This window comes from Zootoca vivipara, chromosome 4 (assembly GCF_965207765.1).
Source record: "Zootoca vivipara chromosome 4, rZooViv2.hap1.1, whole genome shotgun sequence".
NCBI classification, from domain to species: Eukaryota; Metazoa; Chordata; class Lepidosauria; order Squamata; family Lacertidae; genus Zootoca; species Zootoca vivipara.
Window position 1 is genome coordinate 40,580,544 of NC_142587.1, and position 26,332 is coordinate 40,606,875.

Below are 26,332 nucleotides of genomic sequence, written 5' to 3' on the forward strand. Positions count from 1 at the left end.
GCTGAATTAAGTATTTTAGGACTTCAGCATTTTTAAGGCAGCCTCTTCTCTCCTTTTATTTCCACTTTCTAACCCGCTCCCCATTTTGCAGCATTTTAAACAGTAATATAAGCAGATATCTCTCCACCTTGTAGATTTCTGAGCAGGCGCACTTCAATAAATGACAAAAAGCAGCAGAAACTGTTTCTAGTTGCTATTGTGTGAATGATTCCACTTTGGTACTAACTTCAGATTGCCATTCTTTGTAGCCATATCATATTCTTCAAAGACAATGCTGAATGCCAAGCAGTCACTCAGAAGAAGAATGTAAGAAGATGATTAAAACCATGTCTGATCACCGGTCTATTGTTTTCTATGTTGGCTGGCAATTGCACTCCAGCTTTTTGGATTCTTTTGCAGCCCTACTGGTAGGGATGCTGGGGATTGATCTGCATAGTAATAAGAGACATAGTGTGGGCATAATAGCTAGCCCTGGAATATGACTACCATCGGCTACCTTGCCAATTGATACATAGGTGCATTACCATAGAACAAATGTTCACAGGCTTCTTTGTGGTCTATATGAGTTATATCCTACAGCTTTTCAGGATGGAAACTCCATTCCCATTTTCAGATATGCATTCTTCACTTTATTTGGAGACTTGACAGAATGCTGCTGTGTCTGACTACAACAACATTTTCCCAGTGGGAAGGTTTGTTGTTTTAATCTGCACATCAAATGCCCACAAATCACTTAGATTATTCTAGCATTCTCATTTCTAGTGTTTGTTCAAAATGCATGGGGTGTTCATGGAAATCCACCCAGAGAACATGGACAAGGAAAAGGGGTACCATTAAGCACCTTCCTGTGAGGATTCCTACTGCCATCAAGTCATCTGCCTAAGAAATTGGCAGAAGCTGCTCTTTCCTCCAAGCCTGGATGTTGCCAACATCTCTGTTCCTGAACCTGATATGAGGTTAAAAGCAAATGAGCTGTTCTTTATCATGAGCAAGAGAGTGTCTGTACCTTTTAGAACTTGGGCTTCAGCTTGCTCTCCCCTCATCATTCCTTTTTTCTTGGTGTGCCATGTCTTTATAGATTGTGAGCCTGAGGGCAAGGACTGGCCCACCTTAAAACTGATTTTTGTAATATGTATCTCATTGGAGCCCTTTTGGCTAAAGGGCTGGGGTATGAATGCTGTAAATAAAATCAAAATCTATTTTATTCCACTTTCCCGTTGAATGTATATATTTACATTCAATCGTTTCAGAAGACATTGCTGCATGCTTTTTTCTACAGACCAGCGTTTTTCTTTTGTGAGTGCTTTCAGATAGAAAAGTTACGGGAAGTGTCACGCATGGGCTGCCCGGGAACATAGCAATTTGGTTTACCAGGATAATTATATTTAGTTCTTTAATGTTCAGTTCTTGCGGATTTTGTGTGTGTGTGTGTTTAAGGAAGGCAAACATTTGGCCTCATTTATTCCATCCTGTGAGGAGGCTTTGGTGTTTTCAGTTAGCAGTTACCTTGGCTGTAAAGAGTTTCAAGATTAAAAGGTCATTTACATTCTGCTGCTGAAAATGATAGTTGACATGGATTTGTACTTTCATAAATTACAGAAAGTGATAGAAAGTAATATCTAGCAGTATTAAAAACCAAAGCAGGCCAGGTTTAATACTGCTTTGTTAACGTAAGATATGAAGCGTGAAAACCTAGGCATGTTTGTTTATTTTACTACATTTCTATCCCATCTTCCTTCATGGAACCAAAGGCAGTGTACATGGAGGCATTCATGCACCCATCCAAGCACTGGCTAAACACAGACCTGCTTCGTTTCAGCAAAGTGGTGGCATCTGTATTCAACAGGGCTTCTTCCCAGGTACATGGAAGTTACAGTCTGAATCTGTTAACAAACAAATATCATGTGGCACATTACCTATCTCCCCCTAAATACATACTGTAGCTGGATTCGAGTGCCAACTGTGTTGGTCAGCATCCCTCCACAAAAACTGACCTAGAAAACAAACAAGAATTTTCAGTAACAGATCTTGACATCTGCCTACCAGTTAATTATCAGTAATTTATGGGAAGTTTGTTTTTAAAAAGTGGGGGGCATTACAATATAGTGTAGAGGCCACTGAGAGCACTGCTTTGCTCCATGCATCTTGAAGGAAAGGATTTTAAGCAGGCCTCTACCTGAAGACTCTTAAAAGTGTTAAGTGTTCCTATGTAGATGAGCAAGGCCTGGCTCAGTTCAGACTCTGGGCCTTAATAAATCAAAATGAACAGTGAGCTAATAGTAAGCCCATGCTGTTTGTGGAGAGTTGACTTTTCATGTTCCCACCTTATTCTCCCAACTGTGGGCAAAAGGTGCCCCAAAGCCATTTCCCATACTGCCTACATTTCTAGTATGCAGCCAATGTCAAAAGGTGAAGAAAGCAACAAAATGTTACTACCAAACTTAAAATGTAGTCTGGTGGTTGTAATTTACAGCCTTCTGTCTTGGTCTTCAGAGTTACCTCTCACATCTTGATATATATGGTTGTTACGGGACCTCTTCTTCCAAACACAGGTATACTTTGGACCACAATTTAAAGTTTACAGCATGAAGTATGCTTTCCCATATCAATCACTTCCTGAGTTTGGCCGTCAGACATCATCAAGATTTGTTAGGCATCTAATGCGTTGTTCTGTACACAGGGATGCGCAAATTTGGCCATTTCACTTCCCTGTTTCCCCCCAAAATTAAGTTCTTCACATTTCTGTAGCAGTTTGCAATTAAAAAAACCCTACGAAGGCTAGAAACATGATGTAAAACAAACCTCAGAGTTTAAGCAGCCACATGATATGTAAGGCATATGGACATAATTTGACAAAGCTCACACTGTAAGTTCTCTGTTGGACTATATCTGCTTTCAGTGTGGGCAATATGCCATATATAATAATCTGCTCCACCGCACTATAAATAAGATGGGCCACAGAAGCTCCCTTGACCTCAAACTTTTGGGCCTCAACTTAAGCTTGATACCCTATGTTTAAAAATCCTGACTACAGAGAGACAAACATCGGTCTGCAGCCTATAGTAATCAACCTATGTTTTTCAGCAGAAAGAAACACATCAACATTGCACAACCGGCTTTTTGTCAACGTAGGTTACTACAGTATATATAAAAAGCAATGCCTACCACAGTTTCAACAAAAGGTGAGTTCTGCAAGGGAAAGGCAAGAAGGCTGGCGCCTTATCCTCTTAATATATATATTCCCATAGGGAAGTTGTGTCAGTGTTAAATTCCCATCTCCAGCTTTCATTGTGCTCTAAATCTACAGTTCAAAATAAAATGCAGATAGTATTTTGTGCTGGACTTCAGAATTGGGAACAGGGAAACAGCTGTATATGTCTATGCAATGGAATGTGGTAAATGCAATTGACACTTATTAAATTTTAGTTTCATATTCACAATAGCTCCTGTTGACTAGCACCCAGCATTTATTTATTTTTTACATCTAATACTGAGGATGTGAAATACTGTCCAGTCTACATCAGAGGGAGAGTGTGTACTATAGTGAGAATCTCTTTGATTGCAACATTAACCTCTTGGCATTCAAGAGTTCTTGAAGATGCTGATTCTCCCTGTGTCCCAAGAAACCTGTTAAGAAGCTGTCAGAAATTGCCTTATTGCACTGGCAGATTCAGGACATTCATATTTTATTAATAACTTCGCTGTCTTTCAACCTGAGAGATCTCCAGAATGGGCCGTAACAGTGATGCTGCTGCTCATCAGAAGTCTTATTAGGCTTACCTGTGATGAGATTTGAAATTGTGATGTGGGCCCAATGTCGCTCATTCCACTGCCTGCCAACACCAACCTTTTTAGATGTAAAATTATCCTAGAGCAAGGAAAAATCCAATGGCATCATGGGCTTGGGAGTGGCATCAGTGATGGTGTCCCTGCAGGAGACAGCAATAGGGAAGTGATAAGCCATCATGAAAGATGAAGATGAAGCTGCTCATGCCTTGTTCCTCAATCCCACCCCTCCCATGGTCAGGTTTCTGGTTGCTCATATGCTACGTCCACCAGCCTGTGTGTGCTGTTGTTTAGTGCCACGTTGGTACAAGTAAGACTTCACCCATCCTGGATTTGATCATGGATGAGGGTGCTGATCTGGTGTGCTCTACTGAGACCTTTGTGGGTAAGCTGGGAAGAGTTTATCCCAGCTGTGTCTGCTCAGATATTCAGTACAGCATCAGCAGAGGCTGCAGGCATCAGGGGCGGAGGAAGATTTGATGTGCAATTTTTATATATATACGTTTGCAGTTTTGTATACCAGTTTTGTACTGTGTTACCAGTTTTTGTACTGTGTACACAGTTTTGTACTGTGTTGTGAAATCATCTTTGGATGCTTCACAGGTTTCCAGACCCTTTATCATCCTGGTCACCTTCCTCTGCGCATGTTTCAGCTTGTCAATATCCTCCTTAATACGTGGTGTCCAGAACTGGACACAGTGCTAGAGGTGTAGTCTAACCAAGGTGGAGTAGAGCAGGACTATTACACCCTTTGATCTGGACACTATACTTCTGTAGATGCAGCCTAGAATAGCATTAGCTTTCTTCTTCTGTTGCACCATACTGTTGACTCAGTTAAGCTTGTGGTCTACTAAGTCCCCTAGATCAGGCATGTCAAACCTGCGGCCCTCCAGATGTTTTGGCCTACAACTCCCATGATCCCTAGCTAGCAGGACCAGTGGTTGGGGAAGATGGGAATTGTAGTCCAAAACATCTGGAGGGCCGCAGGTTTGACATGCCTGCCCTAGATTATAGAATCATAGATTCTTTTCACTTTTCATGTGATCCTTTTCACATGTACTACTAGCAATCCAGGTGTCCCTCATCCTATATCTGTGCAGCTGGTTCTTCCTGCCCAAGAGTAGAATGTGACATTTGTCCCTATTGCAATTCATTTTGTTAGTTTGGGCCCAGTTCTCCAATCTGTTAGTCATCTTGAATCCTGAGTCTGACTTCTGTGGCGCTACCCACCCCTCCCAATTTGGTTTCATTTCATGAGCAGCCCTCAATTCCTTCGTCCAAGTTGTTAATAAAGACATTGAACAACAACAGGCCCTAACCCCACTTGTCCCTTCCTTTCAGGATGATGAGTAACCATTAGTGAGCACTCTGAGTTTAGTCAGTCAAGCAGTTACAAATTCACCTAACCATAACCTCGTCCAGCCTGCATTTTACGAGCTTCTCTGCAGGAATATAATGAGGGACTTTGTCAAAAGCCTTACGGAAATCAAGATACACTACATCCACAGCATTCCTGAGCCATCAAGCTTGAATCTCCATAAAAAAAGACAGAAATGAGGTTCATCTGGCATGACTTGCTTTTGAGAAACCCATGCTTGGTTTTAGTAATCACAGCATCTGATTCTAGGTGCCTGCAGCCCAGCTGATTAACACCCGTTCTAGAACCCTTCCTGGTATCAATGTCAAGCTGACCAGTCAGTAGTTTGGGGGATCTTTTCTCCACTTTTTGAAGATGGGGACAGCATTTGATCACCTCTCGGCTGCAGGGACCTCTCCTGTTCTCCAAGAATTCTCAAAAGATTATAAGAGGCTCTGAGAGGACAGGACCTCTGCAAGCTACTTCAGTAGCCTTGGATGCAGCTCATCAGATCCTGGAGATTTGAATTCATTTAAAGTAGCTAGGTGTTTCCTTAACACATCTTTTCATATCTTGGGCTGCAACTTCCTCCTTGCATCATTAATTCTGTTATCACCAAATTGGACACTGCTTTCCTTTTGCTGAAGACAGATGCAAAGTAGGTGCTGAGCAGTTCTGCCTTCTGTCACCCAATAGCCTATTTCCATCTTCTCCACGCAGAGAACCTACAATTTGTTCTTCCTCTTGCTTCAAACATAGCTGAGGAAACCTTTTATTATGTGCCTTCAATATTTCTCCTTTAAGAAACTCCCATCTATCTTTGACTCCCTTCTCTTCGAGTATTTAGCCTGAGCAAACTCAGGCAACATTTAGCCTTTCTGAAACAAGGGTAGAGGTGGTTTGAATTAATACTATGTGTGACAGCTAATTGTGGCAAGTAATGGTGCCCACAGAAGCACATGCATTCAGATGGACAGCTGCCTAATGCAGCCAGCACTGATACAATGTATCTGTTGTAATGAAGTTTGAGTATTCAAACATGAATTATATGATGCTATGTGATGACACGGAAACACCTTTCCCAGTATAACCCAATTTAGCAGCAGACAAGTATGCACATTGCCCTGTGACATTATGCTTAAATTTCCCCCCCAGTTTTTCAACCCAATAGTGTTTTTCTGGATAGTGTGAAAGCAAAGCAGTTTCATTGGAATTATGTACAAAAATGAAAAAAGGAATGGAAAAATGTTGAAATTTGTGCACCTAAGGGCAGGTAGGTTTACAATGACAAATACTGTACAGAAAGGAACAGAGCAGAAAGATGTAACTAGCTATTGCAATAGGATTAAAGGTGGTGTGAAAACAGATCAGCTACTGCCTATAAGAACTTCAGCCAATTAAACATGGCGCAATGTCCTGACTGAAGTCATTCTGTGTTTTTAACTATCCTTTTCAGGAAAAGGCTCAGGGAGAGGACGATGGCAGATCTTGGCAGGAACAGACTTACAATTTGGAGCCAAAGTTGAGTTTCGCAATCTGCTGTCAGTTCCAGGACTCAGTCCTGGAATCTATATATAAGATGGGAAACACTGTAGTGTAGAAAACACTTTTGAGCATATGCAAATGTGCAATTCTCTCACTGATGAAGAACAGTAGTTCTCTCTTTGTAAATATGGGGTTAAGGACATAACAGATTAGGAGATAGACCAATATCAGAGGTGTATCTTCTAGCAAATTTAGACTGCAACCATAAAAAACCACACTGAACTCATTGGACCTTACTTCAGACTAAGTATTTCTGAAGGCAGTAAAATTTAACCATGGAAATTTTAAACACGCTCCATTACAAAGGAGCCAATTCCAGATTTCACTCTTTAAATTGTGAAATCTATATATTTGGATTCCAAACACATGGATTTCACATTTTAAAAGGTTCAATCTGATTAAAACTGATTCTAGAAGACCAGATCCACTCCAGAGTTAGAGCATATATACACAATGCCTTCCTCATGGACCAAACCCAGTTATTTAATGTTTCTCACCCTCGCAGTCTGCCTGCCTGCATACTGCTCATCTCAGCTTTCCTCCTCAAAACGAAGGACTATGTTTGGATAGAGCTTACAAAAGCACCACAGTCCCTGAAATATAACTTTCCCATGTCTTTAAAACCCTTCTGTAGGCTGTTTTAATAACTGCTTTGCCTTCACTTAAGCATGACTCTGATGCTTGGCACTTGGTGTCGTACACAAACATCCCAAAATAAAAATGCTACAAGATATCCCAGGAACTCCTCGGGAGCTTTAAAAAGAGATTTGCGCTTGGGGACCAGATGTCTTTTCTTCAATGAAGACAAATGGTGTGACTAGGCTAAAAAGGAGCCACCATCAGCACATAATGAGATTTCTTAAATAGGTGCAAGGAAACATTCCTGTCAACGTAGTGTCTGCAAAACTTTGTCAGATGTCCAGTTCCTGATTGGAAGATTTTTTTAAAAAAATGTTTTAATTGCTGGAAGTTGGAATAGTTTAACCATCTGTTTGGGCAACGTTGTGAAATGTTTATGTCCTGAACTGCTGATAAAAGTGGTCTGCTTGCAAACAGCGAGTGCAATAAATTAATTTGTCCTTGCCTGTCTTTCCAAGTCTTGGTCAGAGAAGAAACTCAAGGCTGCATTTTATGTGGTTCTCCTCCTTACCCCCACCCCATTTTGGGAAGAGTGAGAGACTTGGAAATGTGTCCTGACAGTAACATTACTTATACGAAATAAGAGCGATTGGGGAAAGGGCACCCATGGATGGGACTTCTCTGTGAATGAACAGGAACAAGCCGCAGTAGAAAGAAAAAAGCAGACCTTCTTTCAGAGAGCTTTGCAGGTCCAACGTGATGGAAGGCGAGGCAGCAGGGGGGTCGATGCCAGCCGGCAAGAAAGCAGCCAGCAAACCGATGCGGATAGCCCTTGGCGTGTTCGTGACCAGCACGGTCGCACTTGGCACTGCGCTTTTCCTGGGTAAGTGTCAAAAAATTGTGGCAGCATAAAATGAAACTTTTGCAAGGCTCTTCAAAAAAAGCCCTGGCTACAACAGCATTGCCACTTGTATTTGGTTTGCTTAACTATGCTAGTCACATTTTAATGTTCCTTCACCCGCACTGCTATTCAGTTGAAAGGGTGAATGAGCTTTTTGTTGGTGGAGGGTCTTGGCTCTATGTGAAGGACTACCTAAGAGGATTCAAAGGTCCTGAAGTTATTATCCTGCTATTCTAGGATTCTGCAGAAGTTGCAAATTACGTTAATGCTTTCATAATTTTTAGTATTTGGAGATTCACTAGAAGCAAATTTCATGCATCCCCCCCCCACCGAACTCACCAGCTGACTGGGAAATACCAAAGGTGGTTGTGAAAACATGTTAAAAAGCAATGTAAATTCAGAAACCTGCAAATTAAACACACACACACACACACACACACACACACACACACACACACACACACGATAAATTCTAAGTCGGTATCAACAACTGGCTGGATCCAAAAGACAGCCAGTAAGTCATGATATCTCTCAAGTTGTGATGATTAACATACGGCTTCTGAATAAATACTGCTAATAGCTTATGTGTTTGAATTTCATGCACGTACGTTTTGTGGGGCCCCTTTTAGGGAGTCCTTCCATTTGATTTTCAATGCAACGATGGCTAAGTCTGCTGTCCTACACCCACTTTCCTAGAAGTAAGCCTCATTGGATTCAGTGAACCTTCCAAGTAAAGATTGCATAGTAAACATTCTACTGAGGTTTTGGACAGTCCACAAAGATACCATTAAAAGATTAATAGATGAATTGTGGAGTCTTTAAAGAGGTGAGGAAATAATCTCTTCATCAGATGCTTTAACTAAATCTGAAAGAGCTGAAAGACAAATATTTCCTACCCAATATCTTGTTGCTGTGGTGAACAACTTGTACTGAATTACTGCATGATAGTCATTGCCAATATCCATTTACTGAATGATTTATTCAAAACATTGTGGTCAAAGGGGTTGCAAAGACTAAGGTAATGCAGTGGCTATGTCTACATATTCAAAATAAATCTATAGGAATTTTTGGAACTGTAAGACTATGAGGGGAGGAGGGGAAGATATCTAACAGAGAATTTGAAGTACCTTTATTATGATTTCAATGGTCACGACAGTTAAACTAGCACAGGACCTGATAAAAGGGTTGTAGCATAGATGCCTTAGGAAAAGATATTGTTCTTTGTATCTATTGTATAATCCCAGTGGATTGAAAAAGACCACAGCGCCCATCTAGGCATCTCCTCAGTAGTAAGTCCTGCTGAATTCAATGGGGGCTTACTCTCAGGTGAGTGTGGACAGAATTGCAAGCCACTGAACAGAAAAGGATTTTCCTTACTGAGCGCCTTTAACAGAATATTCCAGATTATTGTCAGGGTATATATATTCTACACACAGGAGATCAAAATAAAAACTTAATTTTGTGAAGGAATTATGCATTCTTTTTTAAAGCTTTGCATGCTTTAATCTGCTTTCCAAAGACACTTATATGTTTTTTTTCCAAACCTGATGGGGAGGACAAAAAACACACACAAAGTGAAGTCCTATGGTTTAGAGTCAGCCTCTAGCGTCATAGAAACAGGAGACAGGCAGCTAGCTACATGTAGTAATCCCCCCCCCCTACGAGAACACACTATGCAGAGCCATTTTCCCTTATGACTTTTTTCAGTCACACTGCAAGGTTTCTCCAGAACATTCTTTAGACAACATTACTATGCAAAATCTCAGATTGACTCTTGGATGCACTCGGTACACACAGCCCCCAACTTCTGTACAACTTTCAGAGCCCAGTACTGCAAATATATACAAACAAGCACATGCCACGGCAATTTACTTGAAGGCATTTTTTCCCCATGCATGCATTTTTTAAATAATTGTTTATAGGGCTCATGGATAACACAAGCTGTAACAACAGCTAAAGAGCAAAGTAATGGGATGGAATGAATATGGGGCAAACACTATATTGTATGCATATTGTAATAACAAACGTTTTTTGAAAAATGGAAATTTGTTTCAGGAGGCTGAGTGACAAAGAAAGGGAAGCTTAATAGGACTGTGCTTGTCCTGATACAATTTGGGACCCGATTCTGCACTTTAGAGCAGCCCTGATCCAACCTGGGATGATCTAAGCCTGACGCAACACAGATCCAGAGAATTGTGGGCCTCACAATGTTTAATCAGGGTTTTAAACCTTAAGGGTGGGGTGCAATGCCACACTATGGTGAATGTCTGTTCAATGAAAACACTGCAGCTGGAACTATCCCACCTTCCCTTCCCTTCTGCACTGTTATCGGTTATTCCCAGACAGCCCACCAGCTGCCAATTATTGGGGGGGGGGCACAAGGGGAGGAGAGGGGAGAAAGCCCCATTGTGCAAGCAGTTGTTCTTGAACAGGGGTTCCACTGAGGGGGCTTGTGTTAGGTCAGGCACATAGCTGCCAAGTTATCCCTTTTTTTAAGGGAAATCCCCTTATGCTGAATAGGCCTCCTCGTGAGAAAAGGGAAAACTTGGCAGCTATGGTCAGGCATGGCTAAATTTGGCCCTCCAGCTGTTTTGGGACTACAACTCCCCCATCATCCCTAGCTAACAGGACCAGTAGTCAGGAATGATGGGAATTGTAGTCCCAAAACAGCTGGAGGGCCAAGTTTGGCCATGCCTGTGTTAGGCGAATCCCACCCTAATTAAGCATGTGGGGAGGAGCGCAGGGGAGGAGGAGATGCACCCCTTTTGTCCTCTCCTTGCTGTCCAACCATCCTCCCTTTTGACAGTGCCAGATCACTCCAGGTGGACCCAATCTGACCTGAGCCTGCTCAAACCCACCCTGACTGAATCACGGTCCAGCCCAAATTGACTTGGTTTGGTTTGGGCTCAAGGATTCAGTCGCACTGGTTGCACATCCCTAATGCTTCACCCTTTCACCACCAGATGTTTTCCCACCCCAAATCACTCTGATCAAACTGCTTTTTTCTCTGCAGAATTCCAACAATCTTCTTGAATTACCTAACCACCACCTTTGCCCTTTCTTCTTCTTAAAATCGTAGCACAGTAAGGCCGCTTTCCATTAAAAAAAAACCTGTTGTGCTTTGTTATCATCGATATTATGTTTTTAATTCACTGCATCCCTGCAGAGAGCTTCTCTTTGAGGAGCAAACTTTGTCAGTAATAAAACATTTGAATATATGCAATTTTTAAATAGCCATTAAAATCAAGTCCTGTTCATCCTTGGCAGCTACATACAGTGGTACCTCGGTTTACGAATTTAATCCGTTCCAGAAGTCCGTTCTTAAACCAAAGTCGTTCTTAAACCGAGGCACACTTTCCCTAATGAGGCCTCCCGCCGCCGGTGCCTTTCCACCGTTTGGCTTCTGTTCTTAAACCAAGGTAAAGTTCACAAACCGTGACGCTACTTCCGGTTTTGCGGAGTTCGTAAACCGACTAGTGTGTAAACAGGTCTATTCTTAAACCGAGGTACCACTGTAGTTGGTAAAGCAGAAGGATCTTTCAGAACTTGGAGAAGTCAGAAAGTATATTCTCAGGAACCATTCTCATGGCTGTGATAGTGTTACATCATTTGTATACAAATAGCTATGTGCAGCCCATAAAGTGTTGGGGCAATAAAACAGATTGTGTGCAGTCCATTAAGTGGATAAAGGACTAATCTCTGTTGGATCCAGATTAGTCACACTTAGCGGAGTCTCATGGGAATGAATGGTTCTCACGTTATTCATAGTGAACTTGTCTCACTTCTTTCAGCAAGTCCAATCTAAGGGGACTGTAGTTTGTTAAGGGTGCTGAAAGTTGTTAGGAGGCTCCTCTTCCCCTCCCAGAGTTCCTTGGGAAGAGGAATTGATTGTTAAGCCAACTGTCAGAACCCTCAACAAACTACAGTTCCTAGAATTATTTGAGGGAAGCCATCATGTTTAAAGTGGTATGATACTACTTTAATTGTATAGTGCAGCTGGGGCTTAAGTCTGGGGCCAACACATAATGTTTACATAGTAAAGGAATGAATACATTTTAGTTCTCTCACTCATTCTGGAGTGAACCAGAAGTATTATTCTTCATAATTTATGAACCATACCTAATAGTGAAAGAATTAGCACATTTGAATCAAAATCTTCCCAAGCATACTAATTATTTTTCTCAAACTAACATTGCTTCAGATCTCAAACAGCTTGATTTAGAGTAACCTTCTTGAGATCATTTCTGCTCTTCCTGTTAGCAACTGGGGGCCAGATTCATCATTGTGGAGCTATATCGTTTCATCTACCAGTGTGGTGAGACACACAGGAGACAACTCCGTCTTTCTCCATTTCCTTCCTCTTTTGCTAGACTGACCTTAGAGAGTCCTCAGGAAGGCTGTCTGTGAATGGCTTTAGCTGTTCACTACTGCTCCCTTTTCTTCCTAGTTCTTCAATCATTCTGCTCTCTTTGTATCAGCCTTTGGAGAAAAAATAGAGAATGGCAGGTAAAACATAAGCATCTGTCTCTTTGGCATGCTGGCTAGCAATCTGATTCAGGACTGATTCCTATACAGTATTATGTTGGTGGTGTGGTGTTGTGGCTGAAAAGATAAACAGTGTGGGTGTTGCTCACTGCACTGTTTGACAAATGGCACCCGTTTGTTTTCTTTATGGCAACCATTGATGCTGCCAGTGTAACCTGAGCATTGTCTAATACTTTTTGACTTGCTATTGCATGTGTTGACCAAGGATGCTGGAATTTTTCTTATGCACTAGCATGGTTTCCTTTGCATTAGTGTTTGTTCCTTTGGATCCCAGCCGCTTCCTGCATGCTTCCTCCTTTGGCCTTTCCAGCACCAGAGCTCCAATGTCGGTTGGGTCAGAGCTTCAGAGGAACCCGGGGCTTTGGAGAGGTAGGCTATGACACTGGAGTTCTCTCTCTGGCACTGAAGCTTTATTTCAAGCTTTGGAGAGGATGATATAATTCAGGGGTTAGTAACCTTTTTCAGTCATGGGTTGTTTTCACCGTCCCTCAGACCATGTGGTGGGCCAGACTATATTTTGAAGAGGGGGAAATGAACGAATTCCTATGCCCCACAAATAACCCAGAGATGCATTTTAAACAAAAGTACACATTCTACTCATTTGAAAACACCAGACAGGCCCCACAAATAACCCAGAGGTGCATTTTAAATAAAAGGACACATTCTACTCATGTAAAAACACGCTGATTCCCGGACCATTCGTGGATTCAGAAGGCGGGCTGCATCCGGCCCACGGGTCTGAGGTTGCCTGCCCCTGATCTAATTGATCCTCGGGTCCCTAGGACACCCTCCTAGGGGCCATCGGATTGGGATTGAACCCTGAGTCAATATATTTGCCCAACAACAATTGTTAATCCATGTAATATTTTCCTTTTGCAGTTAGCCAAGATCTTATAAAATTTCATCCTAAGCAACAATACTGCTTGACTTCCGAATGCATCGAAGCTGGTAAGTGGCGTATGTTCTTTTTTTCAAATCTTCCATTCTTGGGCAAGGTGATTGAGCGAGTGGTTGCTGAACAACTCCAGGCATGCCTGGAAGAAGCGGACCATTTGGATCCCTTCCAGTCGGGATTCAGGCCTCATCATGGGACTGAAACTGCCTTGGTCGCACTGGTCGGTTATTATCGGCAGGCTAGGGACAAAGGTGACAGCTGTTTCCTAGTTCTGCTGGATCTCTCAGTGGCTTTTGACACCATCGACCATAACATCCTTCTGGACCGTCTAGAGGGGTTGGGAGCTGGGGGCACTGTTATACAGTGGTTCCGCTCCTTCCTCCTGGGCCATGTTCAGAAAGTGGTGGGGGGGGGATGAGTGTTCAGACTTGTGGGATGCCTCAGGGTTCTGTCCTCTCCCCCATGCTTTTTAACATCTACATGCAGCCGCTGGGAGAGATCATCAGGGCGTTCGGGCTGGGTGTTCATCAGTATGCGGATGACACCCAGCTCTACCATTCTTTTAAATCAGAACCAGTGAAGGTGGTGAAGGTCCTGTGTGAGTGTCTGGAGGTGGATGGAGGATGGATGGCGGCTAACAGATTGAGGTTGAATCCTGACAAGACAGAAGTACTGTTTATGGGGGACAGGAGGCGGGCAGGTGTGGAGGACTCCCTGGTCCTGAATGGGGTAACTGTGCCCCTGAAGGACCAGGTGCGCAGCCTGGGAGTCATTTTGGACTCACAGCTGTCCATGGAGGTGCAGGTCTCTCGCTTGAACTACTGCAATGCGCTCTATGTGGGGCTACCTTTGAAGGTGACCCGGAAACTACAACTAATCCAGAATGCGGCAGCTAGACTGGTGACTGGGAGCGGCCTCCGAGACCACATAACACCGGTCCTGAAAGACCTACATTGGCTCCCAGTACGTTTCCGAGCACAATTCAAAGTGTTGGTGCTGACCTTTAAATCCCTAAATGGCCTCGGTCCAGTATACCTGAAGGAGCGTCTCCACCCCCATTGTTATACCCGGACACTGAGGTCCAGTGCCGAGCCTTCTGGCGGTTCCCTCGCTACGAGACGAGAAGCCAAGTTACAGGGAACCAGGCAGAGGGCCTTCTCGGTAGTGGCACCCACCCTGAGGAACGCCCTCCCACTAGAGGTCAAAGAGAACAACAATTACCAGACCTTTAGAAGGCATCTTAAGGCAGCCCTGTTTAGGGAAGCTTTTAATGTTTGATGGATTTCTGTATTTTAATGTTTTGTTGGAAGCCGCCCAGAGTGGCTGGGGGAACCCAGCCAGATGGACGGGGTATAAATAATAAATTATTATTATCATAATTCTTATTATTATTGTATTACAGTTAAAACACATTGGTATGGAGAAACGTTGAATGCTTATGTGCTCCAGTAGCTTTAATAAACTGTCTTGTGCTTTGGAATCAACATCTAAGTAAGCCATTTATGTTAAATCAGCAAAGCAGTTGCCTCCCCGAGACCATTAGCCAAGTTCTGATGGATCAGACCAAAGGTTTCTCTAATTCAGAATTATGTTTCCCACAGGGATTCCAAGCCAGATTGTTTTGGGAAGACCACAAGGCTGTAGCCCTAGCTATGGAGTTAGAGATATTGCCTGGTGGGCAAAGGCCTAATGAAGATGCTCTAATGAAGTGCTTCAGGCCTAACTAGATGAAATCTATGATAAGATCTTCTGGAGTCTTATTTCTTTGGTTAAAAGTGGCCAAGGGGCCCCAGTTTGGATTGGGGCATAACTCTGGGAGAGAGTAGGGTTTAATGAACCTAGGAAGCTGCACTGAGTCAGACCACTGGCCCATCTAACTCAGTATTGCCAGAGTTGCAGTAGTTCTCCAGGACTTCAGACAGGGGTCTCTCCCAGCTATACCTGGAGATGCCTGGGGCTGAACCCGGGGCAATTCTGCATGCAAACCAGATGCTGACCCACTGAGCTGTGACCCTTCCCCTCCGGCTATTTACCATACTTAAATCTTCCACTGAAGCTGGTGGAAGAGAGAAGCAACATGGAGGAGGCAAAAGACAGATACAAAATGAGTATTTGCCTTCTGCTCCCCAAGGCTTACAAGAGCTTCAGAAAGTGGGGATGATTTCCATTGTGGAAATAGCACAGGAATAATAGATTAATGCTGGAGCCCTGATCAAAAATAGTAGGCACTTGGGCTGCTTTTTAATTAAAGAAAAAAGGCTAAGGTCACAGCCACATATTTAAAGCACTCTTATGTAAATAACAGTCATGGGTTTCCCCAAAGAATCCTGGCAACTGAAGTTTTTTAATGGAGATGTCTTCTAATGACTGTCAGTACCCTTAATAAACTCTAGTTCCCACCCAGGATACTTTGGGGTGGTCATGGCTGTTAAAGTGGTAAAAGAGAGCTTTAAATCTACGATGTGGAGATTACCATATCTCCCCCAACTCTTATACAGCTTTCAGAATTTCTGCCTCAGATTGCCTCCTTGAGAGAAAATCAACAGCATGTTCATGGAGTCTGGAGGCAACGGGAATTAATGAGACTGGTTGGGATTCAGGTGGTGGTGGTGGCCAAGGGAAGGCTTTTTTCGGAATGGGGGATACAGTGGTGTGTTTGAACACAGCAGGGAAGGAGCCAGAGGAACCAGGAAGGTAGAAGGACAAGGAGAAATCAAACCAGGGAGGTGGTAACTAGGAGGGAAACCACAGGGTTTCCCCCTCTCTTTAGTACAGTAATGTGTAACACCTTTGTAACACTGAAGGCTTCTTTGTTAAATTATGTGACTCTTTTCAGCTGCTGCAATCAGAAGCAAATTAAATACATCTGTGGATCCCTGTGATGATTTCTTTCGGTTTGCCTGTGAAGGGTGGATACAGAATAACCCAATTCCTGAAGATTCATCAAATTATGGAATCTATCCATGGCTGAGGCACAATGTGGACCTCAAGTTGAAAGGTAGGTGACTCCTTTCTTGAAATCTTCCTGCACTTCCTCATCCTTGTTGTTGTTGTTGCTTACCTTCAGTGTGTATAGTGTGTTCCTTGATAAAAATGAACTCGGGTGAAAATAAGAGGATATCATAGTTGGTCATTGTATAAAATAGAAAAAAACACACAAATAAGACTAGGCATGGCCAATAATCTTCCTGAACACTCAAATGCTATTTCCAAGCATGGGGAATGGAGTTATGTAGTGCTTTTCTCTTTTTTAAAAAATGTCTCATTTTGACTCAAGAAAATCACCATTTTATAGTTCAAATCATGAAAAATAAATACAATAAATGGACAAAAGTACAAAGATCCACAACATTTTTAGGGGTATGTGTACCCCCAGAAAAAAATAATCACTGGAGTTATGCATGCAAGCTCCACTCCCAATGTCCCCATAGGTATTGCCCTACATGCTGAGTACATGTTGAGCTGGGATGGTCTTTAGGAGACTTTTACTTGCATTCACTTGAATGAAAGTTTGAATACTCTGAATGATCCAAGACCATTCTTTATCAGGGTTTCCGATTGTGTGGAAGTGTCTTGTCATGTTCTATCAAATACAAGAATCAGCCCGCTGCAGGCCCAGCTAGCACGACAAGGAGAAGTTCAAGGACTGCAATGTGTATGATGCTCCTGAGTTACCCACACTTTGAGCATTCACACGCCTACTTCATCCTCTTCTCTGTATGGCAAAAAATGACAAAATGAATGGCTATGGTCCATCAGTCTATGTGCCACATTCAACCACTATACCATTCTGGCTTTCTAACAGGTGAATGGTTATCTTGTGGGAGCAGGGCAAGTGCCCCTACCCTGACTTTTGGAGAGAAACAATATTTATTTAATTTGTTTATGAAAGCCACTTGTATGCCATCTTTTGCTTCACGAAACACCAAGGCGGTTTGCAGAACAATAAAAGCAAGCAGCGTATGACGAAGTATAAGAATTTCCTAACTAGGCAGCAACAAAACATCAGATAGAGCAGCTAGGAATCCCAGGAATTAGTATTAACAGAGAAAGGGGGGGGGGTAAAGAGACATGTTTGTAAATGTAATGGGAAACACCCACCAATCAGTGCCCACCGGATCTCTACAGGAAAACCTTTCCACATGGTAGCCCTTCCCCATGCCATTGTACAGTATAAAATATACATCTGAAGAAAATACAACAGGCATAGGCAAACTTGGCCCTCCAGATGTTTTGGGACTACAATTCCCATCATCCCTAGCTAACAGGACCAGTGGTCAGGGATGATGGGAATTGTAGTCTCAAAACATCTGGAGGGCCGAGTTTGCCTGTGCCTGAAATACAACCATTTTTCAGGGAACAGCTTCATGTAGTGATTTTCAGAATCACCACCAGCTACACTTGTTATTACTAGCAGTTCTATACATATATGGACAATTTGTACACCGTGTAACACGTTCACAACCTTTTTTTTTAGGTCTGTCATGGTACAGTTTGCAGGCTTTCCTCTACTGTTGGTAGTGACCATTCTGGTCTATAAGTTGTAAAAAATAATAATTGTGCAACTACAAACTTGTAATTTATGCAGTTCGTACAAGTGGGGGAATCCAGCTCTTCTGGGTGTATAGCATGCTCACAATCCACATCCCTGCAGTGGCGTAGCTAGCCGCTCAGGTGCCCAGGGTGGCGCATGCGTCCTGCAGCCGGGGGCAGAGCGAGCCGCCTATGGGGGTGGGACAAACCAAGGCAGGGTGCACTGTGTGGAGCCTCTCCGCAGCCTCCCCCTCAGCTGTAGGGTGGCTGAGGTGGTGGGCAGACGCAAGCCCCACACTGCTCAAAAAAGTAGCATGGAGCTTGCGGGCAGTCCACCCACCGCCGCCTCCTCAGGAGAGATGCGTCTCTCAGGCATGCTGCAGGCCCCGCAGTGCCTCTGGATTAGGCAGATTCATGGAGGAGGAGGCTGTCAAAGGCTACTAGCCATAAAAGCTGTGCTCTGCCTACAAAGTTGGAGGCAGCAATGTTTCTGGTTTCTGGAAATCACTTGAGGGGAGAGTCCTCCTGCAGTGTTGTGGGAAGGGGCGTGTGGTGGGTGTGGGAGTTATTTCCCCCCAAACTCATAACTTTTGCCATTTTGTCACCCCCCCTCAGTGATGATACCTGGGGCAGCCCACACCCACCCACCGCACTCCCTTCCTACGCCACTGCATCCCTGGTCTCAGGTATTGTGAAAGAATCACAACATTTAACTGAGAGAGTGGTGCAATTTTCGAGAACTGTGTAGTGTCTATCCTTTCATAATTTTTCTTCAGCTTGTTTATTTGAAACGTGAGTATTTTAGCAGACAGGTCAAATCTAGGTTCTTAGGTGCTCAATTTTCTGTCACCAAGAGAACTGTTTTGAGGAATGTCTGCATGTTTGGAGGAAAAAATAGCCCGGGGTGGAAGTGTGTAGGAAGCAAGATATTTTCATTTGAATGTTCTTTTCTTTATGTTGGATTTTACTGCAAAACCATCTCAGTGGGCAGTCACACAGAACCGCAGAGGAAAGGAAAAAAACACACCATTACTGTACTCTTATTTTTAAGCAGCAATGTCAGGCTTCTATTATGAGAATGACATTTAACAACAGAACAGAAAAAGATGAGCAATTATTAATGACAATATAATAGATGGCATTTACCATAGGGCATTGCCTATGCAGAGCCATTTCCACTCTGAGGAGATATCATATCGATATACATTGTAAATGAGGGCCAAACTAGACCAGGCTGGCACCAGGGGCTAGAATCATTGGGCTCAGCAGGGCCCCACATCCAGATGCTGAAGTGCTTGGGCCCTGCTCCTGGCTGCCACTGCCTGTTCCCTCTCTCTGCAAGTGAGCAGTGAGAGGAGAACAAACCAGGAGAAGGACTCTGCTTACCTTGTTGTCTCTGTCTGGGTGCCTTTGTGGAATGGGCCCACACAGAAAACACAAACAAATGGGTAGCATGAAGAAGGTGGGCCTGCGCTAGGAAGGAGCATCTTACAGAAGGACTTCCTAGAATTCTGGAGCTGGTACTAACGTGAGACCTAATGGGGCAGACTGCTGCTCAATGCTTTGCATACCAAAGGTCCCAGGGCAGTTTCAGCCTATGTGAACAAGTCATTTGACCCGGCGCAAGGCCACACCCTGTATTCCCATGAAAAGCAGCGGCAAGGGTTGCACTGGAGAGGGAAGTGAAACGCTTTCCTGCTTTAAGTTACCTCCCAGCCTTGTACTGAGGCTGGATCTGAGCTGGGCTGGGAGAAATTTGCATAAAGTAATGGGTCACAGCAAGACAAGGCAGTGACTCATCATGAACACTCCCCTTGTTCTCTTATAATGGCAATGGCACCCACCTGAGAGGTGCCTGAACAGAGTTCTGACTTGAAAAAAACCGTGGAACACACTTGGTTCCTGTACCCTGATTTCTAGCTTGGCCCTGTGGTGTGGGTCTGTAATGATTCTAGTAGTTGCGCAGTGCCCCACTTCAATTCTCTTGTGCGGTTGGGGTCAGCTTCAGAGGTTCCCACTGTGTATCCACCTGTGAGAGTCATTAGGCTGGTGGGCATGTGAGATGGACAGACAACCGGTTTGCCTGCACTGGGTGCCGAGCCGAGAGGGTGCTTCAGAGGATGTTGCAACAATGACAAACAACAGAAGACAAGAGGCAGTGGGGGTGCGGGGTGGGACATGCTGAATTTTAGCATTGCACAGGGTGTCACTGAAATTTTAAAGCTTGAACTCCACCACTGGGATAGGGCCTCCTTAGCAGTGCCTTTCCACGTGCGGAACTCTTTTCCAGTTGAAATAAGTAGGCCCCATCTGGATTTCTTGATATTGTCTTACCAAAAAACAAAAACCACAACCCAAGCACACCTTCAAGCATGCATATGAGCTTGGAGAATTGGAGATATGTGCAAGAAGTTTCTATTTTAGCTTTAGTCTCCAGATCAGTTCATGTATTGCCAAGGTGAGGGAAGGGAAAAGACACATGTAGCTCCCTTTCCCCATGACTCCCAGCCCAGGAGCTCAAATCTCACTTCACAGATTACAGTGGAAGGTGAGGAATAAAAAGTTCAAGGATTGTGGCCCCTTGCTTCTTGGTAACTTATGAACCTGCCCCTGTAGGAATGCAGTAACAGGAGGATTCGAATAGCAAAAATAATTGGGATGCTTCTGCCCTCTTGGAACCCTGTATATCGCAGTCCTGCAAATGGTTCAGCTGCTGGCCTGCATTTTCATTAGGTACGGTAGTTGCTTTATTGTGAAATCTTTCTCGCATGAAAGAAAACCACCCGTCTTTTAAACAGTGACACTGTTTGGCATTAAAAGTCATTTTAAAAGTTGTTTATAATTCTTTAGAAGCACAGCCATAAAAAGTTGAGTGTAGCAATACGAGAAACAAGGACTGCCACGGTTTTTCCACATATAATTGTTCTGCAGCTGCAGTCAGATGTTTATGAAACTTTTTACCCAGCCTAACCCTATTTTTTCATGAGGCTCCAATCGTATGCATATTTACTTTGTAAGCCCAACTGAATGCAATGACATTTTTGATATTTGTTATGTGCTGGAAGAAGGATAAGAAACTATTTTCAGGATGGGGGAGAAATTTGATGCCCTTTGCATATAAATTTGAATGTACCTAATTTGTAGTTTCCAAAACTATATGCAAAATGAAACACAGCTGTCCTCATTTGTACTTATTTTGCAACACAGGTCTACAGCTAAGTAATGTACACAAAAATGTACACAAAAATGCATAGACTAGAGTACAGTGTGCATAAAAATGTATATATTAGAGGAAATAACAAAAATGTCTGCTAATAGGGAAAATGGCTTTGCGAAAATGTGTATATTAGGCAAAATTGCTTTAAAATTTGTATTTTAGGAGAAATTCACACTAACATGCCGATGAATTTTCATGTTTTAAAAGCTTCACCGATTTTATCTCTTTTAATGACGATGTTATATATGTGTGTGTTTTAATTGTTTTGTGGCTTTTAGCTGTGCCACTCTGGGCGGCTGACAGCAAATAGTAAAACATCAAGCATTGAAAACTTCTTGATACAGGACTGCATTTCGATGTCTTCTAAAAGTTGTGTAGTTTTTTTGATCTCCTTGGCAACTGAAGGGAGGGTGTTCCACAGTGAGAGAACCAGCAGAAGAGCCTCAGAGGAGGAACTCAGTGCTGAGCGATGGGGGTGAAGACACTCCTTCATGTATACTGGGCCAGGATATTTTAGGGCTTTAAAGGCCAGCACCAACACTTTGAATTATGTTCTGAAACGTACTGGGAGCTAGTGAAGATCCTTTAGGACCAGTGTAATATGGTCCCGGCAGCTACTCCCAGTCACCAGTCTAGCTGCCGCATTCTGGAATGGTTGTAGTTTCTGAGTCCCCTTCAAAGGTAGCCCCAAGTAGAGCTCATTGCAGTAGTCTAAGTGGGAGATAAATAGAGCATGCACCACTCTGGTGAAACAGTCTGCAGGCAGGTAGGGTCTCAACCTGCGTACCAGATGGAGCTGGTAGACAGCTGCGTGGACAAAGTATTGACCTGTGCGTCCATGGACAGGTGTGACTCCAAAATGACTCCCAGGCTGTGCACCTGGTCCACCCCCCACCTGCCTCCCTGTCCCCCCCCCAAACCAGTACTTCTGTCTTGTCAGGATTCAACCTCAATCTGTTAGCAACCATCCATCCTTCAACCGCCTCCAGACACTCACACAGGACCTTCACTGGTTTCAATATGAATGAGAGGTAGAGCTCGGTATCATCTCCATACTGATGAATACCCAGCCCAAACCCCTGCTTGGGGTTGGATACTTCTTTGATTAAGTGGTTCATAAATATTCTAAACAAAATCAATAGATACTTACTTCATAATTTACAAATAGTTTAGAAAAATTATCCAGAGCAACAGATTTGTTCTGTTAACACTGCAGAAATACTTGCTTTCTGAAATGTGCATGGCATGTCTCCTGGGCTAGCAAACTGGAGGTGTTTGCTGCTGTTTTGATGTATGCATGTGTCAAGGGTGATTAGTACAGATAGACTTCATTTAAGCTAAAGGGATCAATTTTGCAGTGTATTTTTGCCAGGTGCCATGGACTTTAAAGTTCTAGAATTGGACTGACAAAGAATGAACTGCAGATGAGCACTATTCCAAATTTGAAACTATGGCCTGGTTTGCATGACGTGCTAAGCCAAACTATGACTTGTGTAGGCTCATGGAGAAGAGCTCACTTACACTTTGTTCCTCCTTGGTCTTTTTTACTGCCAAACTACACTGAGCTAAATTATGGTTTTGCTTAATGCGTCATCTGAACCTGGACTTGTGGTTAAGCTTTCTCCTTACTAGCCAGAAGCAAACCGTGGTTACTGCTCATGGTTAGCAAGAAGAGACCTTAACTATAAGCTCAAGTTCAGACTCCATGCTGAGTCCAACTTGGATCAGGAAGAGCAAAATGTCAGTGAACTTCTCTCTTGAGAGCCTGCAGGTTTGTGTGGTCCCATAGTTTGGTTTACCGTGTTGTGTGAACCAAGCCAATATAATAAAATTGGAACAGGACCGGTCTTGCACACTTATCTTTCATACATAGCAAATGCTTGGAATCTTGACAATTGTTGGCATTTCCCCACTGGAATTACCACAGGTATTTCCCCCCCCCCTTACTTCAGAATTAGGGAAGGTTTAATTTATGGATAAAGGATATCACCAAACAACGACCTAAAAATGATTCAAATAAGAGCAAGGAAAATAAAAATTACCCGCAACAATTTACAAACAATAACAAGGTCCCCAAATGCTGTTAAAAGCAGATTCGGAATGAGGCAAAAGACAATTGAGTCAATCCTAAAACAATGTTTACGCAGTCTCTTGGTCTGAAATGTATTTTTGGAATCGGATGGTGGGAAAGAAGTGTCCGAGGGAGTAGTGGAATCTGGCAACACCCTTGGAATGGTAAATGGACATGTCAGTTCAACCTCATACATCTCTAAAGACAAAGGGCAAGACAACATTTTGACTTTTGTTTGTTTGAATTGTGTAGCAGAGGAAACGAGCAATCTCTGGCAAACAGGATTCTATAAATCTGAGCTTTGTGTCAGAATGTATATATTAGGGGATATTTTATGGAGTTTTGCTCTTTGCTTTTTAAAAGGTTAAGCAATCCTAATGGCATTGCATGGAGGTCTTTGCTGGCGTGGAGAGAAATGGCTGTGCCAAATATTGCTAACAGACCAGTGCAGCAAATGTACAATTGTTAGTTACTGGTCTTAGTGCAAACCCTAAGGGGATGCCTTGAAAAATGTTAGTATAATATACACATACACAGTTAAGGTTTTAGTCACCATTTAGGTTCTGCTCAGGTCTTCCTCAGCGTTCCTCACAGGGTCTACAGATGTTGACTGGCCTTGGTTGCAAAGACAAACCTTTTAGTCACCAGAACCCTGCATCCTCCTCATCCCTGATCTTGGAAAGTGCCTCTGCATGAAGGCAGAGATGATCCTCTGCTTCACTCCCTGACCTCTTGCTCAGGGTTGCAGTGCAGTAGAGATGGCACCATTGTGCAGCACATTAGCAGTGACCAGGCTTAGTGGATTTGCAATGCCTGAGGGCTTCAGGGAGTGTGGGAAAGATCACCACCCTTTTCCATTGATGGAGGTGTCTGCCAGATCAAAAGCTTTTCCATGAGCTGAAGGCACATGGTATCACACACAATGACTCATAGTGCACTTTTTCATAAACACACTAAATGTACACAATTCCTGGATTAATAAACTTTTGATGGGTTTTCAGAAGTAGCTATTATTTATTTCTGTTTATTTTTATTAAGTTTCTACCCTGCCCTTCCAAAGGAACCCAAGGTGGCAAACAACAAGAAATAAAACAATAAAAACATATTTGGAACATATTACTATACCAAGCACTGCACACTGCTCACAGTTGTTGAATGTAAAGAGACCAGGAGAGTCACATTTTTCTGGACCTTGCCAAGTTTGGGAGAGAGAGGATGTGTGTGTGTGTGTGTGTGTGTGTACCCAACTACATGATGTTTGGCATTAAAGTATTTCTTTTTTTGAGAGTGAGCAAGTGAAATAGTAAATATGTTCCTCCTTATTACATTTCCTGGCTAACGTCGCTGAATTGGGCTCTGCCCTTTCTGTGGCATTTGGGAGTACTGCACATATTAGACTGGTATTTAAATGAAGGTGGTATTTCTTTGTGAATCATGTAAACAAACTTAGGTAACCAAACAATTGACTGCACTTTGACCAGATAGCAAATAAATAAATGCACAATTGTTCCCATATGGCTCTGCAGGAAGCAATAAATAATCACTCACATCCCTAAATCTCAGCATTGCATGGGAGATCATTTGGAATGGTGGGAAAACTTTTGTACATAAGTATTTTCAAGGCTTTCCAGTAAATTGCTAGCGATGGGAGACCTTTAACCCTGTATTGATCCTTGGCCTAATTCTCATTCCTTCTATTTCTGGTGCTCAGTCTGCGTCATCGCTAATGTAGCAAAAACTGCACCTAAACCATACATGAGTGGGTGATACGTACTTTTGACACTTTCTTACCCCATAACGGCATGGATAAAAGATGTAGCCATCTGTACAATAATTGGTTGATCCCAGTTTACCCAACTGGCAAGAGATATTGCACAACTGACATTATGGTATCTGTTGAGACAAAAATCCCACTCAGCCAGTGAAATCAGTTCATAGTTGAGCCTTCTAAAAAAAATTATTTTTCAAAAAAATAAAAACTGTATGGTAGGAAACGCAGATAATTATGTAGGTTAGACAAACGAGCTGTCTTTGTAATGGCTATGTGGGAAACTGGGGATGAGTAAAGGAGATCATTTTGGTTCCTGAGAGAGGTTTTTATGGCTGCACATGATATAAGCCACAAGTTCTTTTTCCCCACAGACTTCTTTTGGGCGGGAGAGGCCACCATCTTTGTGTGAAGAGAGTTCATGCTACTGGATCAGACAGTTTTATTTAGCTCTGTGGTTGCATGTTATTACAAAATATTTATGGAAGGTTTATATCAGCCTTGTGCTGCAGCTTCCATTTCCTTCAGAATGATTCATTTGCCTCGCTGAGTCAGGGGTGCCAACAGGATTTTCTGGGTCCTGTACACTGTATGTGGATTCCACCCTCTGACCCACCTGCAAAAGAGGACACAGATTTGCATAACACTTTCATATGTTTTGTGCCACATGCAAATTTGTGTCCTCTTTTGCAGGTGGAGTGGAGGGCCCAAAAATAAATTGGTGACCACACACGTAATAAAATGCCTGACAGATGGATTGTGAAGAGGTCAAGCTTTCCTTAAAATTGTATTCATATACTAGAAAAGGCTTAATGTGTTTAATTCCTGCCAGCCACACAGCTGTTAAAGACCCAAGAGCCCTGCTTTCTCCAATACCAACTCTAAACCAAAGCCTAGTCAGCAGTTGTACTTCCACTTACCTGGGAGTAAGCTCCATTAAACACAAAGAAACTTACTTCTGGGTAGACATTGGACTTTAAATTAACTATAACGTGACTTCTGAATAAGTGCCTGCTCTTTGGCTCCCGCACTGCAGGACACATGCCTAATCTTCTTTGCAGTTTTCATGTTTTTTAATTTGCAATTTGGAGGTGGGCGTGGGTTTCTGGCAAATCCAGGGCCTAAGGATTTTAGG

At 42.9% G+C, this 26,332-nt stretch overlaps 1 protein-coding gene across 7 annotated transcripts in view; it reads left to right on the plus strand.

Annotated features, from left to right (window-relative positions):
- Positions 1-168: 168 nt before the first annotated feature.
- PHEX (phosphate regulating endopeptidase X-linked) overlaps positions 169-26,332 on the plus strand; it is a 101,723-nt gene continuing 75,559 nt past the window's right edge. Inside the window, exons 1-5 of one of the 7 annotated variants that reach the window (XM_088668701.1) lie at positions 8,029-8,150; positions 12,539-12,674; positions 12,966-13,082; positions 13,593-13,661; positions 16,445-16,606. In XM_088668701.1, coding sequence (XP_088524827.1) covers positions 12,668-12,674; positions 12,966-13,082; positions 13,593-13,661; positions 16,445-16,606 — 355 coding nt within the window. In that variant the 5' untranslated portion in view covers positions 8,029-8,150; positions 12,539-12,667. Of the gene's footprint in view, positions 8,151-12,538; positions 12,675-12,965; positions 13,083-13,143; positions 13,161-13,592; positions 13,662-16,444; positions 16,607-26,332 lie in introns of those variants that run through there. The other 6 variants (XM_088668702.1, XM_035116147.3, XM_088668703.1 and 3 more) reach the window with 6 other exon arrangements.